The sequence below is a fragment of the Ruditapes philippinarum genome, unplaced genomic scaffold (genome assembly GCF_026571515.1).
Source record: "Ruditapes philippinarum isolate M1 unplaced genomic scaffold, ASM2657151v2 ctg4522_1_1_1_1, whole genome shotgun sequence".
NCBI lineage: Eukaryota > Metazoa > Mollusca > Bivalvia > Venerida > Veneridae > Ruditapes > Ruditapes philippinarum.
Window position 1 is genome coordinate 110,738 of NW_026858549.1, and position 24,224 is coordinate 134,961.

Below are 24,224 nucleotides of genomic sequence, written 5' to 3' on the forward strand. Positions count from 1 at the left end.
TAGTGAATTTCTCTATCACAAGTAGTTACTTTATATACTAGGACATGCAATGTGTTACAAATTTGTGTAAAACGGCGACATACTGCAGCATATTGAGTCAATGAAGTAGAATAATTTAAATTATTCAAATCCCATGATTAAAGACCAAACCATTAGTGTAATGATATAAGACATTACTTAATTCCTGAGTGAAGCTTACTCCAAAAGCTTTGATGTTTTCGTCAATCCGACTGTTAGACCAAACCATATGTTGTTTAAAATATTATCATTACATTACTACTCTGTTCGTATATTCAAAAACATTTTATATTTATGAATATTTAAAAGCTAACTTGATATCAAGTCTGCTAGATCTGTGAACCATTTTAAAATCTTGAGATATTATCACACATCGATGTATACAAATTGATAATCTCGTGTATGCTTAACATTTATGTATTTTGATACATGTAGTTTGAATTATGTTACATTTATATTGTTCCTTGTTTCGGGCCTCATGGAAGATTTATATATTGAGTTCTCGCGTGAAATAAAATCTTTATTATTATTATTATCATCATCATGATCAATAATATTATTATTATTATTATAATTATTATCATTATCATTATTATTATTATTATTATTATTATTATTATTATTATTATTATTATTAGGTTCCAAACTAACTTCATTTTGTCTCATTAAACAGAGTGTTTGAACGTTTCACTTTTTGCTCCAACACCCAGAAGCATGGCTTTATTAACAAATACGTTTAAGAGACGGAACCGTTGTTTATAAACCTGTAGTTATAACAAATAGCTTTGTATTAATTGTATTTCTACCGACTTACTGATCCCAAAAGCTTTATTCACTTATAAAAGGTTAAATTGTAAAATAATGTATTATATTTCAAGCATGGAAAATATAACTCTCTGAACGATATACTGCTATTGATTAAAAGAACTTTAATTTATAAATGTTGGTGCATGTATATTGGACTTAATTTCCAACTGTTATAATTTTATTCCATGATATGATTAATATGTTTATTTGATAATAAGTATTGAAGAACTTTTTCTATTGTGTTATATCTATTATTTTCTTATTCATAAACTGGTTTAAGACTGGGAGCTATTTGTTGAACGCTAATGCTGCCAATATCGGGTATAGGACAGTTGTAAAAAATGTGTTCTGTTTTATTGAATTAATTGATTCTTGCAAACAAAAGTATCAATTATGAATTGGTACCAGCCTGTATAACAAATGTGGAATTATTGAATGAATATCGCTACATGCATGCAAAGTCGAATGGATAACAAATTAACAAAAATTAATTGGAATATTTCTAGCCCAATTTTAGCAATCGATTGTTTAGTGAGGAAATAACATCGTAAATAAAAAAGTATAGTAGTTAAGAACGAAAGAAATGTGAAACAATGCAGTAACCATCATTTTAATGTAAGACAAATTTATTCACGCGTGAAAACCATGCCATTATTAAGACAACGGAATTATTCCACTACTCATGGACATCCCGAAGAACACCAGACTTTCGCATATTGTGACATATGTAAGCTAAATTTATTAATTACCCACCAATTATACTTATAGCTTTTCGATTTTCATACCGTTAATTGCTCACTCATTTTCATTTATATATTAATTAATTAATTAATTAATTCCTACAAAATTTATACATTTAAATTGATAAAGTATGTAGGTTAACATGGCAAAAGAAAATCAGAAACTAACATAATACGTATAGTTTTTTTATCTCTAAAAAATAATATATGTTTATGCTGAAATACCTATCTCGCATTAGGTATGAGACATTAGACATGAACTGAGCACCTAGGGCTTAATTGTATCTTGAAAGAAGAATAGTTCCAAACCTACCCCAATGAATTACATCAAAACGTCTTGTTAGAGCATAATAAGGTCACTGTCCAAGGCGGATACAGAAATATTGCCCTTTTCAAACTTAAAAATGTTTACATTTTCTAGGCTTTGTACAGTTTGAGAATAGTCAAGCACACTGTCTTATCGACAGCCCCTTGTTATGTCAAACATTTCACATACACTGTTAAAAAGACTTAGATATATTTCAACGGTGTAAGTCACATATGGTTTACATGAGAACTTCGAGCCTTTCATGTGATATATTCAAATACCAGAATAAAGGAAACGGTAATGTCAAAATTTACCGAAACAAGCAAATTGACATCGCGAACGTCAGATGTCCTTAGCTGTAACAAGATAATACCTCATAACACGAATGGTGTACTGTGATAAATGATATAATGTATTATTTTAACATAGGGGGTGTAGTTATATCGGTTACAGTTATGGCTTAAAGTAACGACATCTGACAATAATATTCGTAGACATATGCATGGAATGTTGAACTGCATTTGGCAAAAACATAAATTTCATATTTCACAGTCCCATTATAAAATCTGCTTTAAATAATTAACGATCTCAAATGGTTCGATTTTTTCAAACGAACAAATTTCTGCTAATGTAATGACCATTTTGGTCAAATAAAAGAAAACGCAAAGTATTGTTCATTTGAGACTGTTTATTGCAATTTTATAATAAGTACTAGAACATTGCTTTTTTACTTTTGTTCATGTTGTGGTACTTTTTAAATAAAACAATAGAAACATAATCTTTAAGTTTCATACAATAACTGGCACATATTTACAGCATTAAAGAAAATATCTGGTGATTTTCTTTATTCAATTTATTTCTTGTAAAATGTATTTAAGTGCGATCAAAGATAACAAGATAACCATTTTACCTTTGCTGGCTTTATATGTTTGACATGACTAAATACAAACAAGCATTGTAATCAATCAGAAAATGATTGTGAAGAAATAAAAATGTGATAATTCAGCATCAGAGATAACAAAATATCGTGTATTTTTTCTTGATAAATGAGATTTGTTTACAATCCTTAAACGTCTGTGTTTGTAGTCATTCGGTCAGTGCCCACCGGGAACATTCTATAAAGATATTTTACTAACCAATCCTCATAGTTCCATACATTGATAAGTTATGCAAATAAAATAATTACATTAATGTTTTTAACAGACATGGTGACATATTGCTTATTTTATTAATATGTGTTATCCAATTTTACTGCCAATAACTCGTAAATTTCTCAACCGATGAATTCAGTCCAGTAATATAGTATGACTTTTTTAAATGACATAGATGTTCTCTAAATCTTTAAAGTCTTAAAGGTTGTCCACTTACACTTCGTATCTTTTGATATATAAGTGTAATGACTAATCTGTATGCATAACTGTTTGATATTATGAATTATTTTTCCTCACTTGCATATATATATTGCCAATTTTTTTATCTATTAGTCAGTTTGAACCGTTATCTTCAAAATGACATTGGACAACTTTTTAAAAAATTGTGTCCAATTTAAGCCAGCAGTTGCTAACGTTGCAATCGATATATTTGCTTATATATCTTATACATTTATACGCTGGCTGTCTGTTATTTACATTAATGTATGTTTTTGTAATATGATAGACAGGGGAAGTATATTTTCAAAATGTGTTATTTTACTTCAACTGATAAAAAAATCCTATTAAAAGCGTTTACCACACCGAATTGTGATATCTTATAACATGTACGTTATTGCCAACGCTTGTGGTATTTTTTTCTTTTAACATGCGGCTTGACTTGTCTGCACACATGTGTTAAATATATTTTTTTTGTATATTTTGTAGCATCATTTTTTATCTATGATTAAAGATACAAATATCACCGCATTGCTATAACTCTTTAGTTTCAAATATGTAAAAAAATCATTCCCGCATACTTTAAATACAATTTAGAAAATAGTACTTTGCTAATTTGTCTATAGAACTTAATATAAAACCGTTTAAATACACTTAAACGGAAACAGCTAGATAAAAATGTGTGAGTTTGAAAACCGACGATAATTCTGTTTTGTTTTAGAGTATATTGGTTGTAAAACGATTTTAGTCTATTTCTTATGATATACAGCTTAATATTGATGATGTAGATACCTGTGAGAATGGTAAACGCATGGGAAATAATTAGTAATGATATATGTTATAATCACTGCACGTGCAGCAAGATTGTGGTAGCGGGATTGTTACTCTAACAGTTCGGTCAGTTATAATATGTATTACATGTATTTTGTATTCCTAACCTTGGTTTACAGGTTATCGCCAGGTTGTAAACAATCAACTGTTAATACAAAAGTAAATATAAAAGAATCGAAAACAGCATCGGTATAAGAAATTTCTTTAGTTGAGTTCGCTTTCTAAAGATAAAAGGATTTTATCATTAAAAAATCGTAAAGCGATGATTTGTTTGGAATTGACAAAAATATTAAAATTATGTATAAGTTAAAAAGTTAAATATTGTGATTTTTACTGTTTATTGATATGTGTTTTTATTTTAATTTAAATCACTTGTATCTTTGTATCTTAATGTGCTCGACTTCAAATATAAGAAATTCATAATTAGCTCATTAATGCTAATATGGTTTTGAAAAGATTTTGCTTTGTTTTATGTAAAGTATAGAAGAATGTAATACCAAATAGTTGGATTTATGTTGAGAGAAAATGAAGTTAAAGCGATGTGACAAGAATTGTTTGAATCAACGGAATTTTTATGTGAGAAACTGTTAAGATGCCATCATCTAGACTCAGGAATTACTCTATATGTCACGAAAATTCTGAGTTTGATAAGAATTTTGCATATTGCGATATTCGTAAGTATATTTCAAATCTTATTTTAATGTGTTTATGTTTTATTTTAAAATATAAAAAAGCATGCCAAATTTGAAATAGTTATGAATAAAGCATGGAAAATAAGTAGATCATTTTTTTCATTATGATGAGCTGTTATGCATGTTGGCTGATGTCTATATACAATGCATAATACATGATAAAAATGTCTGTTCATATTCTATAATCAGAAACGAAGCTAATGTTTTACGGTATTTATAAAGCTTAATGAACTAAATACCAATGGAATTGGTGTGTGAGTTTGTAATATCAGTTTTGTAGCTTTGAATGAACTATGAAAGATACTTGTCATGAAAATCATATTAAATTTGCATCACATTGATGCTGACAATCATTATATGTTTTGAATTGTACAACATCAGTTTCCATGAAAATCGCAATATCGATATTCAAGTATGTATAGGGATAAAAACAAATGGCAATACACCAAATTGCTTGAAATATGTTTCTTCAAACAATTAATGAAGTAAAATGGATACTTATTTTCTACATAATGGAAATATCATAACAATGATAATTAGCTAATTAGCTTACAAGAAACGTCTGTTCTCATTTACACTGTAAGTAAAAGTCATTAGGAGAACAAAGCCTAGCAACGCTCAACAATTTTGCCTTTTGTTTCTAGATTCCTTCATTTAAAAGTAGTAATACTAGAGTATAAAATGATATAATTTGACGTAATAACCAATTTTTTAACAAGCTGCAATATGTTTCGTGTAATTGCAAAAATAGTAAGTTTTCATAGAAACCTATTATTGTGATTTTCTAAATGTATTATTGTCTAAGACAGTCTTAAAACATTCTTCTAAATGTGCCTAATGTTTTAACGTTCTGCAATATTCTATAATTAGAGATCCAAGAGATTCAAGGTTCTTTAATAAACAAGTTATGTTAATTGTTACATGATACAATTAACATATATACATTTTACCCATGACAAAAACAAAAAGGAGAAATGAATGGTTAGATAGTTCTCTACTTTTCAATAATTCAAAGTGTCTTTTGTCTTTACACATATAAAAAAAATCGCTGTATTACATTGTAGTAGTGCAATATGGTCTTTATACTTATCGGTTAAGACTATTTAAACAAGTGGTAGTTGTTTGTACGAGATTATAATGTTAAGATAGCATTTAATTGTTTAATTAATACAGTGATTTGAGCATTGAAAACGTTTTACTCCACTACTTTTTATTAAGCTCAATATTTTGTCGTAGACCAATGTAAATATGATATAACCAGATGCATTTATCATTAACCTGAAAACCAGTTTATTTCGTCAATGAAATAATATTGGTAATGTTATAGTTTGTCATTCTTTTGCAAAACACGACTTTTTTGTCGTTGTTTACATTGTCAGATCGATACTATAAAGGTTGACTCCGAGTAACTTTAAAATCATAAACAATGAATAAGTAATATTTTTTTAAAATGTTACTCGTAACAACATTCTAGTGATTATAAAAAGAGGCGGAGACCTGATCCCTATTAATCTAAATCTTCTATTTATTTTAAATGTAAATAGCTATTAATATTCTGCATTTTGAATTTCTTATCTTGTGCTTTAAATGTGTATTGTATCTTAATCATAATCGGTTTTAAGGTAAAGAAAGGTAACCCTAATGTTGAAATGCACGTAATATGTCATATAGGAATACAAAATTTGAATTATTTAAATTAACCCTCGATCTTTTTTTAAACACTAATTTGGGATTCCCAAAATTTGGGTTTTCCCTTTTGTATAAAATGGGTTTCGGCTTTTGGATATTAAAAAACTCCTCCCTAACTTAAGAGTTTTTGCATACCCTTTTGGGAAAGGGACATTTTTGATTTTTTCATAATTTAAAAGTTTTTTTTAGAAAAATTTAAATTTTAAAAAGTAAATTTTCCAAGGGTTACATTATGATTTTTCTTCTGAAAGCTTTATTTTTAAACATAACCCCAAATCACTGACGGTTTGAAAAAGATATTTTTTTTAAATTTTACCTTTTTAAAAAAAGGGGGGGGCGTATTTTTTTAAAATTTTCAAAATAAACTATTGATCTTTTTAAAATTTTCTTGCTTTTAATTTACTGTTTCTTTTTCATATTTATGGCCCACGGAAAAGGGTTGTCTGACCCAAAACATTTTTAATTTCCCGAATACTGTCCCCAAAAAGGGATGGACAATTGATTTATGTTTTTGGCTTTCCCCAACATGTTCTTTTAAGTAATTTTTTTATTATCTTTTAATACAAAAACCCTTTTTTTTAAAAGAAAGTGAGGTTTTTTCGACACTTTGGGAAATTTCCCCGGGAAATCCCAAAAATTTTTTAATTTCTGCAAGTACTGAAAAGCAATACTTTTTCATTTTTTAAAAGGTTATTTTATGTATAAATTTTTGCTAAAATGAAAGGGGATTTTTTAACACAAAAGGGCATTATTTTTAAAAAAACCATAATAACATTTTTTTTCTTCTTCAAATTCATGGGTTTTTGTGAAAAAAAAAATATTTTAGAAATTAAAAATCCCCTTTAAACCCATAGGGGAAATTTACTGTGACATTTTTTTTGGTAAAAATCTAAAAGTCTCCCCAAAAGCAAATTAAAAAAATTTGGAAAAATACAATTTTATAGCCCCTAGTTTTAAAAATTGTAAGAAAAAGAATCATAGCCTTGCTGACTTTGACCTTTGGAAGTTTCACTAATTTTTTAAAAATTCCAAATCCCTTTTTTCCCTTTTTTATGTGTTTTTTTTGATAAAATGCTTGAAATAAAACAAAGACTTTTGAGCTGATCCCAGTGATCCTGCTGGCTTTCCCCAGCCCTTTTGTAAATCGTATAAAAAAGGGGTCTTTGATTTTAAGAATCACCCTATAACCCCCTTTGTTAAAAACTGCTGACATTTTTTTCCCAAACCCAAGGGACTTAAATGTTTCCCCAGTATTGATGTTTATATCTATCCCAATTTTTTTTTAAAAATTTGGTTTTTTTTTAAACTGAGATTTTTGTCACCTTAGAAAAAAAATTTTGAACTTTTAAAAAAATGTCAAACTAAATGTGTTTCTTTTGGTATTTTTAAAATTTAAATTGGGTATAAAAATTTTTTTACAACCCCAAATTGGGGAAAAAGGGGGTGTTACAATCAGTCTTGACATAGCAAATTTTATTAAAGAAGTCAAATATCGTACCTTTTCTAAAAGTAAAATATGTTATTTTAGATAAATCGTTTCATATAATTGCCAAATCCAAATAAATAATGTGGAAAATGAAATTTGCTGATGATAAAGTACATAGACAATGAAACAACCCCTCGATACCTCTAATCTACCGGTCCCCTGTCTATATTTAAATAAGTAAAGCGGACGATTCTTTTCCTTACATTTTATTTTTAGAAACGAACGCCATTGAGGCTGTTTTGAAGAAGGCTTAACAATAATATGATGCACTTTTCCAAGATAAAGATACTGAAATAATTAGTTTAAAACAATAAAGAATTGGTTTTTCCAACAAAAAATAAAATCTGAAGGCCGCTTTAAACAAAAATATGAATACACTTTTTGATGAATGAGCGATAAACATTCAATACCTATTTTTTTTTAACTACTATTTACAAGTTCCATTTAGAAAGGCATCCGCGTATTTTATTCAGTTGGAATCTGTTATAAAAAGCATCGCTATAAATATATTTTCATAGGTAAATGATTACAATATGTTACAAATTTTGTTGAAACGGCGTCATCTTGATTTGATAAGTTGAAAATGTTCAACCAGGAAATGTACAGTCTGATAAATAAAATCAGCATTTTAGACCGAGTCTCGGTGTTCAAAAAGGTGCATTTGTGTTGTTAAAATTCATCTGCGATTGTATCAAGAAATAAAATATTCCCTTACATATATTGACTGTCATGGTAGAACGTTTACTGTTCTTATGATTGCATCTTGAAAATTGAGCTGGAAGATATCTTTTCATAAATATTTCAAATATCCTTCTGAAATATAAATGAACTTCGATTGACAAAGTTTTAAACTGTTTATAATACACACTACACACTCTGAACGACGTCATTAACGCAAATAAAATGTATATACAAAAGTGAAGGAACCAAATCTTAGAAGTAAATTTCATTTACCCCTGATTCATAAACACATTAATAATAAAGAAGCCTAATGCATTACGGTACAAACATTGAAAGTATAAATCTCTTAAATGGTATGCATGTATTGATTAAACATTATTGTTCTTTGATTTTAACATGTAGATATTGGACTCCATTCATAGTGGTGACAATTTAATCAGAAATATTTAAACAGTGCAAGAGTAGAATTGTGTAAAAACAAATATTCGTTATCGAAAAACATTTAAATATATTATCAGACAACTTTCAAAAGGCTTGATCTATATTTTTTCTCAATCTAAACTGGCTCGATTTGGGAAAGTATCTTAGTGTCGGTGTGTAGAAATATCGGGTATTACAAAAGGTGTAAATATTTGTATTAATTGATTGATTTACGTGAACAAATTTATCAATTATTAATGAATATTAATTGTTACGTAATACGTGTTGCTTTTAGAGTATATTCGGTTTTAGCATGCTAAAAGAATTGGATATGGATCATGGAATACACTAAGACAAAATTGTTTAAAATTGGTTATAAGATAATGATGTGTGTATCTTTAAACATGGAAGTATTTTCTGACTTGATGACTTTAGTATTCTAAAACAAAATATGAATGCACAAATACATTAGATAATATATACGTGAAAACCATGCCGTTATCAAGACAACGGACTTATTCCACAACCCATGGATACCCCGAGGAAGACAAAACATTCTCATATTGCGATGTCTGTAAGTTAAATCTATGTGTCAAATGTTCTTTTCATATAAAAGATACCGTCGTCTGTCCATCTTATCTGATTTTACATGCCATAATGGTCCCACGAAAAAAGATATCATCTAGAAATGTTTTATAAATTTATGAAAAGCGTTCATTTTCTGGACTGATCCTTGTGACAGCTTATAAATTCCAATCAAGTAGCATTAAAACTGTTCCTACTCGTTTTACTGTGTCATTGAAGGATTCAATTATTCACGTTTTGAATTGTCACAGTTATTGAATTTCACATTTCCGCTGTTGTAGTTAAAAAATATTTAACACCATTTTCTACCACTTTTGCTGCTAAAATCGAAAATACATTTTGACGCATTACGTATTTTGGCTCAATAACTTACGTGCATTTCAGTCTCTGATGTAAACTTTATTAATTATATCTTTTTGCATTATAATGAGAAATGTAATAATATTATTATAGTTATATTGCATTATAGTTTGTTTATCCAATATGAATACTTAAAAACTTATTGCATTTGTAATACTGTTTGTAAAGTAAATGACCTTATTCTATTGTTTTATTGATTTTTGCATAACAGTTTATAAAATAAATTTTGTAAAAATCCAATGCTTTTTAAATTTTTTATGCAGGGCCAAATGTAAAACTTGATTAACTTATTTGCGTTACAGTTATATTGGGTTTTTTGTCAATCTTTTTTAAATGATCGAAAATTCGAATAAAATTATTTCCTATTTTTAAAACAAATTTCATTCATTTCCAATAAATTCCCAGACTGTAACAGTTTGAAATTCTTTTTAAACATTGTCAAATTAGTCATTTAACTATAATGCTCCGAATAAACAAGGGTCTTAATTTTTGAAACTACCCAAAAGGCCTATAAAACAAAAAATATGTTTCATGTTAATAAAATTGAGCTTTTAGGACAGACATTTTACTCTTGAAATTGTGGGAACAAATGCCTATTAAGTTGCCGCAAAGGGCATTTTCAACTTGCAGATTTCTCGGACCTTGTCAATTTCCAAGAAATAAACAGAAATTTGCGGGTTATTGCCCTAGTCTTATTATATTATCTTCTTTTTATAGTTTCTATTCCTTTTGTCATTCTTCTAACACAGAGAGATCAAATATTGTATAACCAATAACATTGTTAAATATATCCATTTAAGAGCATCATGAATATTTTATGTACTGGAATATTTCAAACTCCCAAGTGGCATGCCAGGGTATCTTCAAACTTCTTAGATATGACATCAGTGTTTGCATTGTTGACCACGTTAGTGTTTTCTTTACAAATGACAGTTGGGGGTTTCTTTGTGTCTCTAAAGAAGATCACCAATCGATGTAATTGTTGATTTGTATAAGAACGAACTGGTTTTTATTTGTCTCAGACAGTAAAAACTATTGCCTCCTGTAGTAATGACAAAATTACGATAATCACAATTACCGTCGTTGGAATAGATAAAAGTTATCCGAATAATCTTTTGTATCTTTTCTCCTCGTGTATTACTTGTATCATTTACTCTGCAGTTGTGATAAAAAAGTGAAGTATCAGATGAACTCATCTAGAAAAATTATAACGAACCAAGTGGTCAATATTAAAAATATCATGTTATATGTTACTGTCTTTAAAATTCACAGTTCGTGCAAATTACAAAATAGCTTGTACCTTGTATTAATTGCTTTAAAATTTATTCAACCTTTATAAATGCTTAATTAAGTAGAAAGGGAAGAAGCTTTATTGTGAATAGCCTTGAAATATATTGAACAAAAATTAAATATTTAAGAAATAATTAATATTACAATTATTTCATTTTAATCATTTTATTTCCAAAAGGAAAAGAGTATCTTTATCAGCATCCTCCATGTTTATATTATTTGTATGATTAACTTTATAAGGATCTTACACTGGCTGTACAGACCGGAATATATAGTTTAAAGATAACTGTTAACGGCGGTTACGAGACTGTGCTGAGTTTGCGCTAAACAGTTACCCGACAGTTACCCGAGAGCTAGATATTCCGGTCTGTAACGTAGCCTGTGTTTGATTCTTTTTCTTGCATGTAACGTATTAATCATATTTCACGGGTCGTGATATTTAAATTGTAGTAGAAGCATTAAATAAAACATTGCAGATGTTTTTTCAAAATTTCGAAAACAAAAGTAATAGAAGCATAATTAATATGTGTCATAAAAAACCCGATTTTTAAGCTATGACAAAATTTTCCCTATTTTTATTTGGGAAAATAATTCTTGTTTTGATCACACAAAACCATTTTTCTTTGCTGATTTTATTCGTTTGATTTGCCCAAATTTAATTTTAAAAATTTATCTTCTTCAAAAAAGTGAGAAATAAAACATTAATATAATATAAGATATAAAAAAAATCCCGTGTTCGACCCAATTCCCCTTTGGGAAAACTTTATTATTAGATATTTTGTTTAAACCAACCCTTTAAAAATATTTAAAATTTATTTTATCCAATAAAAGAATTATATTTCATTATTCTTAATTTTCTTACCAGATTTTTCGCAATTTTTGCTTATTTTTATTGCATGTATTATTAATTCTATTCTAGTCATTAAATGATAACTATTAAGATAGAAATCAAATCTAATACGTTAATATGTATTCTGCATAATTTATTTTTATATTGATCAAAGTTTAACATCAATCTCCGAAACTACATATGAAAACTTTTAGGAAGTTGTCTCTCATCACTAGTTGCTTAAATTTCAATCAATCTTTATTCTTTTTCCTGTCTTGCTTATTCACTTACTGTCTGATATCCTGTTATATTTTGATTTATGTTATATAATAATTGTATTATCAAAATGTCATTCTTCAGCTTATATACATTTTTCCGGAGGCGAGTTTTTTTCAAGATCTTCTTTACCTTTAGGAAACTTTGAATATTTCTCCACTATCAAAACGGCATCTAAGATGGTTATTCTCTTGTAAAAAGTGTGTTATGAAGCATTTGAAGCATCCAATCCTGCTTAGTAAAGATATAATTCACACTGACAGCGATGCATTAATTTGCTTATATTTCCTGCAATGTTATGAATCGTATTTGAAATGAGAATTGCCGAAAATCTGGAAAAGGGGTGTACCCTCGGATGCACTGAAAACAACAAAACTACTTAAAAATAGCAGACTCGGTTTGATTGAATCTGATTCATGAGGGAAAATGGAGAAGTGCAACATCCCTCACCGGCTTAAGCGGTAATCAATCATCAACACTTCATATGATGATTTGGAAAACTCCGTTAGATGACCGCTGAAGAACGCTAAAATATAGATATAGAATAACGAAGTAATATGGTTAGCATTTCTAGGTAAACAAAATGTTTCTAATAAAAGAGTAGTTAATTACACGTGATTAACATCTTTTCGTTAATGATCTAGATATTGCTCCTGAAAGAAGGTACGCGCACGGGATATAATCAGTAATGATATGTGTGATTATCACTGAACGTGCAATTAACAATGCTGTAGCGTAAATTGTTTCTCTTAACATCTCTTTCAATTATAATACGTATTGTTTAATCAACTAAGCGTTATACTGTAAACAAAAATAAACATGAAAACATAACTGTTTAATAAAAATAATGTTATTAATATCGACAAGGTGCAATTGTTGTAAAAATTCAAAATAAAAGAAAAGGTTTCAAAGGAATATCCTTATTTAAGCAACGATATTGATATTGCAAAAGTATTGAAAAACGGTACCTATGTGAAAGAAAATGGGAATAATCATCTTAATCAAGGAATTGTCACACAATAAAACTGATGGAAAATGCCCTTGTTAAGACTAAGAAATTACTCTATATGTCACGGGCATCGTGTTTGCCTATTGCGATGCCCGTAAGTATATTTTAAATCTTTAAGTTTATAAATACTTCGATATTTTATCTATGCGTTTGAAAAGTAGAAAAAAATAACAAAATTCTATTCAAAATGAAAGTCAATAAAAATCTTGAAAAAATTGATCCATTGGAAGCATTGAAACAACAAAAGTAGATGAATAGTGCATACATAGTTTGTTTGAGTCTGTTTAGGGTTAAAAAAAAATACAACATCCCTCACGACTATAACACCAGCTTGAGCGGTATTCAGTTTTAAACACTGAATGTGCTTAATCATTCCGAATGACCAGAAAAATATGACAATACTGTAGTAATTATGTTTTGCGATTGACAAAGGCAAGAGCGAAAAACACAAATTTATGATATCATGAAATTAAATCATTGTGATATAGATTGATCATGTCGATGTGCTGTATTTTCAATAGACTGAAATATATTTTTCCTGATTAAAAAAAAAAACAGATACAAAATAATATTAACCCTTTGTATTTTGTTAAATCTGATTGGACTCTGATCAACTAAATGTAAAATCATTTGTAAGTTGATAACATTTAATGTTATGTCAGAATAAAAATTCATTTGTTGAAAATAAGTAGTACCATTCATCATTTTCTCTTGCTTTTGATTTGTTTTGTGTTGAAACACTACTATTGTATACATTTATAGGTATTAACGAAAGATACAAAATGTTAGGAATTCCACTGAAAATTATATTGTAATGCATGATTATCATTAGACCTACTATCGAAACTTATTACATTGTACATCGATTATTTTCTATATTTGTCATGTGATGACCTGATATGAATAAAAAAGGATTTTACTTGACTTGGTTTATGAACACATTGATTCATGTATAACATTGATTAATGTAATTGATAAATCTTAAAACATCAATGTTACATGAAGCTCTATCTGTTTTCAAGTGCATATGTGTGAATGAATGAATTCATAGCAATACTTTCCATTGTTTGAAATAAAATATTAAAGATAATGGACAGTAATGTTTCTTTTTTGTACACAAATCATAACAATACTTATTCACTAATAAGAAACAGACATACCTATATAAACTACAGGTTAAAGTCAAGTGATTTACAAAAGAAATCCCATCAACGCTGAAAAGGTTTGCCACTACAGCGTTCTTTGAATATAAATAGTACGTATTATAGTGTATAATCAAAGTGCTGCAGCACTGAATGCGACGGACATGCAACCGGAGAGACATTAAGGCTTCTTTTAGAAAAAAAAAACAAAAACAAAACACAAAATATATAACAGAGAAAATTTGTTCCATACAAGTTCGAGATTTGTAGAGCAATATATTTGTGTCCCAAATTGATATAATTCAGATTTTCTACTTTCAAGCACTTAAATACAGAATGAAATTTATGCCTAAAAACTCTGGTCAAACTTGTAAAAATCAGTGTCCTTATCGATTTATTCTGAGAAATGATATGTAAATAGAAAAAAAAACTATCAACGAAATATTTCTAGAATAAATCCAGGCAAATAAACTTCAAACATAATACATTATACATTTGAGAATGCTATTTAGAATTGCTTCGTGTTATATCATAGTGGGCATACAGACAATAAAATATATGTCATTTGTATTTTTATTTCTCTTGGATATGTCTCATTAAAAAAAATTGGTTAAAATCATCAGCAATTAATAGTGTATTTCTTAGATTTTTTTATTTACAAGGTAAAGATGTAGAGGCCAGAGCACATCGTTTTTATTTTAATTTAAATGTCACTTAAGCACTACAGTGTTTAGTTGTCTTTTTCAACTTCACACTAAATTCCATTTTCAACTTGTTTGCTTCTTACAATTGTATAGCATTTCTAAAAGTATTGCATGTAATCCGCTGGTTTAATAATTACGTGTTTAATGTGTACTTCCTGATCGCCTGTCCAAAAATCAGAACAGGTGAAGCAGAATCTATTTTTAGAATAGCGAAGGTTAACTCTTATCATGACCTAGAAAAATATGTAAACAAACCACAAGAATCGGAAGTAGAACTGATATTATAACTTCCTTACCATGAAAGACTACATGGCGGTAAAGTGTCTTACATGCATTTTCAAAAATAGATATTTATACTAACCATTGTACTGTATCTAATATATTAATAACTGCTGAATATTCAGCTAAACCCGCGGTATGAGTCACGAAAATAGTTCTTCTTTTATTAATGCGCGAGTTATCCTAGAGTAACGAAAAACTTTTGATTTGTTAATAATAATGTTTTGTATAATGTAGAAATATTTATTTCCTACTAATAATGTCTTGGAACTCAGAGGTTACACCTTAATTGTAGTTATAATTTGCTGTCCTACTTTTTCGACAGCGGTAAATCGTTTCAGCAGTAATTTGCATATTGCGCAATAATACTACGGGACTACAACGTTTTTATCAATAAATACGTTCATATTTTAACTTGGATAACTTAATTTGAAATTGAAAAGGCTGAATATGGAAGACATTAAGATATCCAGACAAAGTATGGGAGTTTTGAAGGATCAAATTCATGTACTATTTCTTGGGCTGTTAATTGGTTTAGGGACACATTGCGCGATTGTAGCCAACGAAATCCCATGTGTAGATGACTTAGCTCTGAACGCGCCTGAGGGCGCGTCCGTCGCAAAAATGATACATTTTTTATATACATAACAGCTGTTTTCACAATTTCTTTGCAAAGTAATTAGTGGGGGTGTAAAACATTAAGTTCCATGGGAAATCCATTATTGTAGCTCATTCTATTATTTGATTCTCGTTGACGGTCTGTAAACCGCATTGAAGGTATGGTTTATGTTTTCTACGGGCTTTAGTATTCCAATATAAGATAGTACATTTTCCTTTTTCAATTATTCAAGCCGGAAAATGATTTTCTGCTTTTTAAAAGATAGAAAAATATTGTTTTTACAATTACACGTACAAACAATGCAATGTAATCTTACACATCCGCATAGTTAAAAACTATAAAAAAAAAACTATATTTATGAAATCAAAACTTATAATTTGATGGTTGTATAACAATGTTACAAATGACCATTGTTTAAAGTCTGTTGAAAAACAAAATTTGTAAATAGTATCTTAGGGTTTTTGGGGGTAACTTTGGGGGAGGGGGGTAGGGTTTTAATATTAAAAGGGAATTTTAAATGTTTTTTTAGTGTTAATTTTTTTCAAAAGTAAAGCCCCAAATTTGGGTATTTTCATAAAAAAACCTGTGCCAAAAAAAATAACTTCGGGAAATCAAGTTCCAATTTTTATCGAAAAGCGCACTGAAGCCTGTCATTTCTCTGAATTATTAGAATATAGAAGCACCTAGCAAACAACGAGTTAAAAGTAGATAAAGAAAGAAAAAAACGTACATATCATGACCTCGTTATGGGTTTTTTATGAAAAAGGGGTTAGGGAAGATCATTTGCCAAAAATATCTCCTTTTTAACTGCATAAGTATACTTTGTGGTATCAAAGATGAAAAACCCCAGTCAATATAATTGTTGATTAGCACGCAAACGAAGTAGGTTATTCATTTTTTTGCAAATTACTTAGTGATTTGCTGTGTTTATGATAAAATAACGATAAGCACAGTACCAATCATCAAAAATAAATAACTCATTATTACTTATTATTAATTCAGATGTATTCTAGCAGATACATTCTGGTATATATTTGGTTTTGAAATACCAAAACTATGATAATGAATCATTCCTATATACAAAAGAAAACAATACTTGCACGATGACATAATTAGAGTTCAGTTATCTATTCAGTTGCATTTATGAAATAAATCATGACTTAATCTTTATTCTGGTTTTTTTAACAAATAGACTGTGGTCATAATATACATGTATATATGCCTTGATAATAATATCTATTAATAAGACCACCCCGCAATTAAGACCACGTTGGTCCAGTCCCTTTGGTGATCTAAATAAAGGGGTTTTGCTATAAACTTGAATTGTAAGTTCACAAATTATCTAAAGATTATGTTGAGCTAAGTGTCCAATTTTGGCGTTCTATCACTATGTACTTCAATTGAAAAAAAATACAAGAGTGTCAAAATACTGATTAAATGTACATTTGTTTATATTTCTTAAACAATTGAAACTTATCGATGAGTGTATTGTCAATATGAATTGTGTTGTATCTGATTCATTATCGTTTCAAAGGTTATCTCTTACTGTAAAGAATGTAAATACCGTTATGTTAAATAATAGAGTATATACATTATAGTATCGGAAAAAATTCATTGTTTATATTAAGATCGTTAACGAACTAAGTATATTACCATTTTGTATACCGGTACTTCGTATCTATTTAACAAGGTCGACCTTTTTTAAAAATGACTACCTTCCTAACATAAAGGTTATCCTTGAAGACTGTAATTGTATTTGTCGTAAATTAAATTGTTTTTCAAGTTTAATGTTTTGACAAGTGTATTGAACGTATATTGATACATGACTGTTCTATTGTAAAAGGACCTCAGTCGTTCACGGATAAAAATATATATTTTATATTTTTAATTTAAAACGTCTTTGACATAGTGAAGAATTTAGTTAATCTAACAAATGAACAATATGTATGCTAGGCTTACCATTCGTATAAAAAGTGAGTGACACGTGAAATGGTGCTCTTAACCAGAGAAATTTTATTCGAATTCCGAAAAAAACGATGGATAATGTGTTTTTTTAGGTAATGAAATGTAACATGTATCCTAGACAATAATATTTTTTGTGAAAAGAAAAATGCCTATATCAAGACAATGGGGATATTCAACAACATATGGACATTCCAGCGATGTGAAAATATTTAATTTCAACAAGCACTGTAAGTAACGATTCTCATATTTATCGATATATGTATCTATATTTTTACATACGTAAGCATGATCTTTAAATTGTAATACAAACTTCTTAACTCCTAGCGGAATCGAAATTTGAAAGAAAGTTCATTGTATATTCAAGAAAACATGAAATGTATGTGACCCATATCAAGCAACTCAGATTTCAAACATCTTTTAACTTTAAATGTAATATTTCGAATAATATTACTATGCCAAATTAGCAAAATAAAAAATAAATAAGAAAAAAAACTTTTACGTCTCGTAATCAGCAAATGAAATCCAAGAAGTTCACATATAATGAATTGCAAATAAGGCACAAAAATGATAAAACCTGATACTTGTAGTCACCGACTTTATCATACAGAAGTAAAATTTTACAAATTTGTTAAGTGTTTCACTATTACTTTTCAACTATTCAAACCTTTCCTAACTATACGTTTTCAACTTTGTCTGTAACTTATTTTCAAAATAACACTTAAGATAAAATCAGGACCTTGAACGAAAAGAAATGTAAAAAGGGGCTGAATTTGTTCGTGAAATTCCCATCCCCCTCCTCTTTTTAGTTTTACTTGTGTCGTTCCGAAATCTTTTGGGTTTCTTTACCTATTTTTCGTTTAAAGAAATCAATGGTTTGTTGTCAGAGAAATTTTTGTAGTCCAAAGTACTTTTTTTCTGATTCTTCCCCGCAAAAAGAAATTAAAAGTAAGATTAATTAGATCTTAAATTTTTCCCTTTTGGTTTATATAAATGAATACATATTACACACACTAGACATTGACCTTGTAATAGGTCTTGAAATGAAAAAAGTAAGAAAAACTAAGAAAATTATTCATAATATTTAATGAGAAAGAGACAAACATACAATACATAAAAATAGATATTTTCATAATTTTGTGAATTACTTATCATACAAATCATTCATACCAAGGTATCCTTTTTTGTACAGTTTTACAAATTTTCGTAAGTACCTCTAAAAATTCATTTCTTTAGGCTATGATTTCAATATGTTACAAACTTAGTTACTTGTCGTCATCTTGATTCAATAATGTGAATCATTTTTTGCACGTGTATAGTGACATAAATCAATATCTTAAACCTACTTCTCGGAACCTGCCATTACATAAAATGTGTTACACGGCAGATGTTCCCCATTTTCTATGATTTCATCTTTAAAAAATTGAACTGCAAAATATTTCTTCGTTAATATTTCAAAGTCAACGTATCCTATCGCATATCAAAGTAACTTCATATGACCCAATTCAGCATTGCCAGTAACAACAATAGTCTTGCTCTTTCTAGCACTACTTATTTTATACGACGTCGTTTTTAGCAACATATGTTCCAAATAAATCGTTTTCTTTATAAACAATCAAATCACTATTTGGGTATTGACTTTCTGCTGACTCATTGTTCGTATAACTTTGTTCATTTAAAAAGTTTAAATGATAAATTAATGTATTCAGGTACAAACATTGAAAATATGTATCACCTACAGATATAGATTTAAAAAAAGATTTATCTGTAATTGCAACGTATATTGGACTTAATGCATAGTTGTTATAATTTGAAAATCTGTAGTACTGTGTAAAAACAAATATGCGTTATCGAAAAACATTCAAAGATATTATCAGACAACATTCAAGTGGCTTTGCGCAAGATCTTTTACTTTTTTTCCCAATCTAAACTGGCTCGATGTGGGAAGTTATTTTCTTCTACTTGTGTTAGTATTTGTACATTGGGTTTTACAAAGTTGTAAGGTTATGTATTATCTGATTGAATTAATTGATTGATTTGGGCGAACAAATGTATCAATTATTAATCAAGATTGTTAGATATTTAATATGGAGACATTGAATAGACATTAGCGGTAGCATGCACATTCAAACGGATATATAAAATGTAGAAGATTAATATCATCTGTTGAGAAATATTTATTAAAAAGGTGTGTGTTTTTCGCTGCTGGAATAGTAGAAAATAAGATACATCTGTGCATTAGAAACATGTTTATAAAAACGTGAAAACAATGCCGTTATCAAGACAACGGAATTATTCTACAACTCACGGGCACCCCGAGGAAGACAAAACATTCGCATATTGCGATGTCTGTAAGTTGGTTTTACAAATTAAAAAAAAATACTTTTAACAAAACAAAGATCGTTGTCTTGTCTGTTCATTTTAAAAATGTTTTATCGACTTATTAATATTTACTGATTATGCTGGCCAAATCAAATGTCCGAAACTCCATAACATCTAGTAAAGATGTTTTATCTAAGATGCTGTTGCATTTAGTGTGATTCTCACCGAAAGATGCCCTTGATTTTTCTAAATTTGTTCATTTTCTGAATTGATCGTTTTGACAGCTTGTAAATTTCAATCAACTCGCATGGAGACTTTTTTCTATGCGTTTAAGTGTTCCATTAGAGGATTACGTTCGTCTATCAATTATTCACGTTCTGTAAAGTCGCAGTTATTGCCTCTTTCATTTCCACTTTTGCACTTAAAACTGAAATAAATGAACTCCAATTTGTTACCTTTTTGCTTCTTTTTTCTATGATTATTACATATGATCACATAATTACTTATTGCAGTACATCTCAGAAATAAACTTTGTCAATCATATCTCATTACATTCCATTGAGAAATGTAATGACATAAATATTAATAATTAATATTGCATCCACTATGGGAACTCTTAATAACTTATTGCGTCACCGTTTGTGAAGTAAATAATCTAACTCCATTGCTTATTGTTTTTATGCATTACAATCAATTTGTAAACTTAATATGGTGACTTTATAACTAATTGAATTACAGTCTGTTAAGTTAATATGATAATTGGTGTTACATTACATGTTGTTGAGTAAAAATGGTGACTTATTACTTACTGCTTAAAAGTCTGTGTCGAAAAAATGTTGACTATTCTAATTTTAACATATTGCATTAAATTATTAGTAGCAAATCTGAGCACTTAACTGTTAGTCATATTACAGTTTGTAAATATTCTAAAACATAGATAAATATAGCGGTTCATTGCCTTTTTATTAAGTTTTTTATGAAGATTAAAGCACAAAGGTGAACGAGAGAAAACAGCTATGGTACAAATTGTCGTATATACCCTAAAAACAAATATTTGTCACATAAACAATGACAGTGATTCATTAAAATGATATATTCCAGTCCTTTTTTTCCAGATAATAAGGGATTAAGAAGCAACGACTTTCCTGATTTATACGTTTCTTGTAAATGATAGAGACAGAAGTTCGTAATAAAAGTCTTCCATGTGTATGTTTATTTCAAATAATCATTTATCAGTTTTATCAAACCCGGTAGTTTTTAGTAACTTATTTAAATGCTTTTTATCAATGTTTATCCGCTTTGTCTGCAATTAGTTGATACAGTTTGTTCGCTTACATAATGTCAATGAAAGCGCTGATGCATTATCGAAATATGTGAATTTAAGATAATATGGGACCTAAGGTGTAGAAAAGAGCGATTATTTTGCAATATTTTGTTGTGATTTTTTAAAGTACCTTGCAGACTTTTTTTTTAAATATGTTCCACAAGAAGTATCAATATATAAAACCCATTCTGTATAAGAATATACCAGACATGTTTCCATATTGTACAGGTTAAATAAATTAAAATAGTTCTTTGGTACTAAGTCAGAACATGAAGAAAGTTAATATTCTCCGCTAAAGATGTCATTCAAAATGGGTTTGGCTCTTTTTTTCCACTATTTTTTGGTTGATTTATTAATTATGGACTCAAACTTTTTTTAAGTTATGGCATAAAAGAAGTATCAGTTTATTATTCACAAATATATAAAATATTTAAATTAACATGTATGAAAACTGGATGGGTCCCGAGCCCCAAAATAAAGATTTTCTAACAGAAAAATATACCGAAATGCACATGTTAAGATTTTAGTCCAACTAATGTATTAAAACCTAAGACTTGATAAAAAAAGGTCCTGTTATCCGTATATTGATTTAAAGGACCCCTATATATCGGGGTGTGACAATCTTTATAAATTAAAAGAAAAAAATTAACATCACAAAAACTTTTCAAACTGGACTAAATTGCAACTGTGCGTACCCTTTTAAAATCGGAATTTAAAAAGGAAAAAGATGGAAAATTTACAAATCTTAGAGGGAGAAGCTTTAAGGAAAATTTGCTGACATTTTGACTAGTTCTCGGTGTACTTTGAAACCTTATCAATAATTCACTGTAACTTGTGAATAGTTCGTACTCCTTATGCAATAGCACAATTTTCTTTAAAAAAAAGCGTTAACTTCTTAAGTTTAAGACAGGGTGCACTGAAGAAACTACTTTCACTACAAGCGCGTTATTAAGTTTGAAAGCCTCTGTTGTTATTTACTATTCTAATTATAAAATAAGAAAAGAGTGCATAACATCTCATAGACATTTGGCTCGATGTGAAACAGGGAAACCGGAATCGTGTTGCCTCAGCTTTCATAGTGACAATATGTTGAATTGTGTTACAATAAATCTGATTTAGGTTTTGAGCACTTCTTGTTTCTCAAGAGTCCCCCGGTAGAGCAAACATTTGTCAGGTTTATGTTATTAAATTTGCTATTGATTCATTATTAATTGGTTTAAGTACCAATTTATGATTCCCAACAGAGGTACTGGTATTTGGATTGAGCTCACTTTTTGTATTTGATCTAGAGAAAAAAATACTTAAAATTGTTTGATAAAGAAACAGTTATTACGAAAAATTTAGGTGTTTCGTTTCATGTATTTTTTTTTTCTTCTTGAAAGTGAGAAATTAGAAACAAACAAAAAATGTTGCTCAACAATTAAAATGAATGTTTTTAAAATATACACTGTGTTAAAAAAATTATTTTTTTTGTCTACATATGAAATTATATTTGTTATGTCGATCTATAAACTGGCTTTAATTTAATTAAAAAATAAGCGATAACATTTCGCCAGTTTTTTTTTTTTGTTGCAAATGGCAGTTTTTAAAACATTGCTAAATGTGCTTCGGAACGTCTCCAGATAGACTGAAATCTTAATTCTTACATCTTTTACTTATTTGATGATTATATAAAATATGAGTTCTTCGACAAAATTATACGTCATACGATACATGCGAGAGCTAACTAAGACATAATATCTTTAATTTAAAGCCCAATACCAAATAAAGTTTTCATTCAGGATCTTTTCTTGTATATTCTGTCTCCCTTTGCCAAGTCCAAGAGAAAAGAAAGCATACAGTCGTTTACTCCCAGCCTTATCTGTCATATAAAATTCGTACGATCCTGTTTCTAATGTATCCTTCAGAGATCAAATATTGTATAAGCAATTGCATTGATCAATATATACATTTAAGAGCACCATGAATACTTTATGAAGTGGAATATTCCCAATTGACATATCAAGGTTTTGTCAGACTTCTTGGCAATGACGTGTTTGCATATTGCACGTAACGGGATGACCATTTTAGCGTTTTCTTTACAAATGATATTGAAGCGTTTTCTTTATAAATTTCATTAGTCAATACAAATTTAAAACAATTGTAAAATCATTGATATATAACTAAGCAGTATCCACCCTTTCACTATAATATTTGTATTTGAAATTAGGCACTTACGACTGATTTATCTAATTTGCTTCTGCGTTTGGAATTCCATCACACAAATAACAATCTGTTTAACTAACAGTATTTCTGTTTCCTTGTCTTTAAAGATGGGTAGAAATCATAATATATAATCACTTAGCAATATTTATACAATACGTTTTCCGATTTTCGTTCAGAGGTCATGCGGAAACCTTTGTGCTTGAATGCATGTTTTGTCTACTTAGCTATTATTGTAAGTCTCCTTGAGGTCATGGTGAAACAGAATGATACAATTTACTAA

At 28.8% G+C, this 24,224-nt stretch overlaps 1 protein-coding gene across 2 annotated transcripts in view; it reads left to right on the forward strand.

Moving 5' to 3' along the window:
• Window positions 1-1,422: 1,422 nt before the first annotated feature.
• Window positions 1,423-24,224, forward strand: part of LOC132753561 (1-phosphatidylinositol 4,5-bisphosphate phosphodiesterase eta-2-like) — a 114,235-nt gene continuing 91,433 nt past the window's right edge. The window contains exon 1 of one of the 2 annotated variants that reach the window (XM_060744043.1): window positions 1,423-1,552. In XM_060744043.1, the coding sequence (XP_060600026.1) occupies window positions 1,471-1,552 (82 nt within the window). In that variant the 5' untranslated portion in view covers window positions 1,423-1,470. Of the gene's footprint in view, window positions 1,553-4,647; window positions 4,745-24,224 lie in introns of those variants that run through there. The other variant, XM_060744045.1, reaches the window with a different exon arrangement.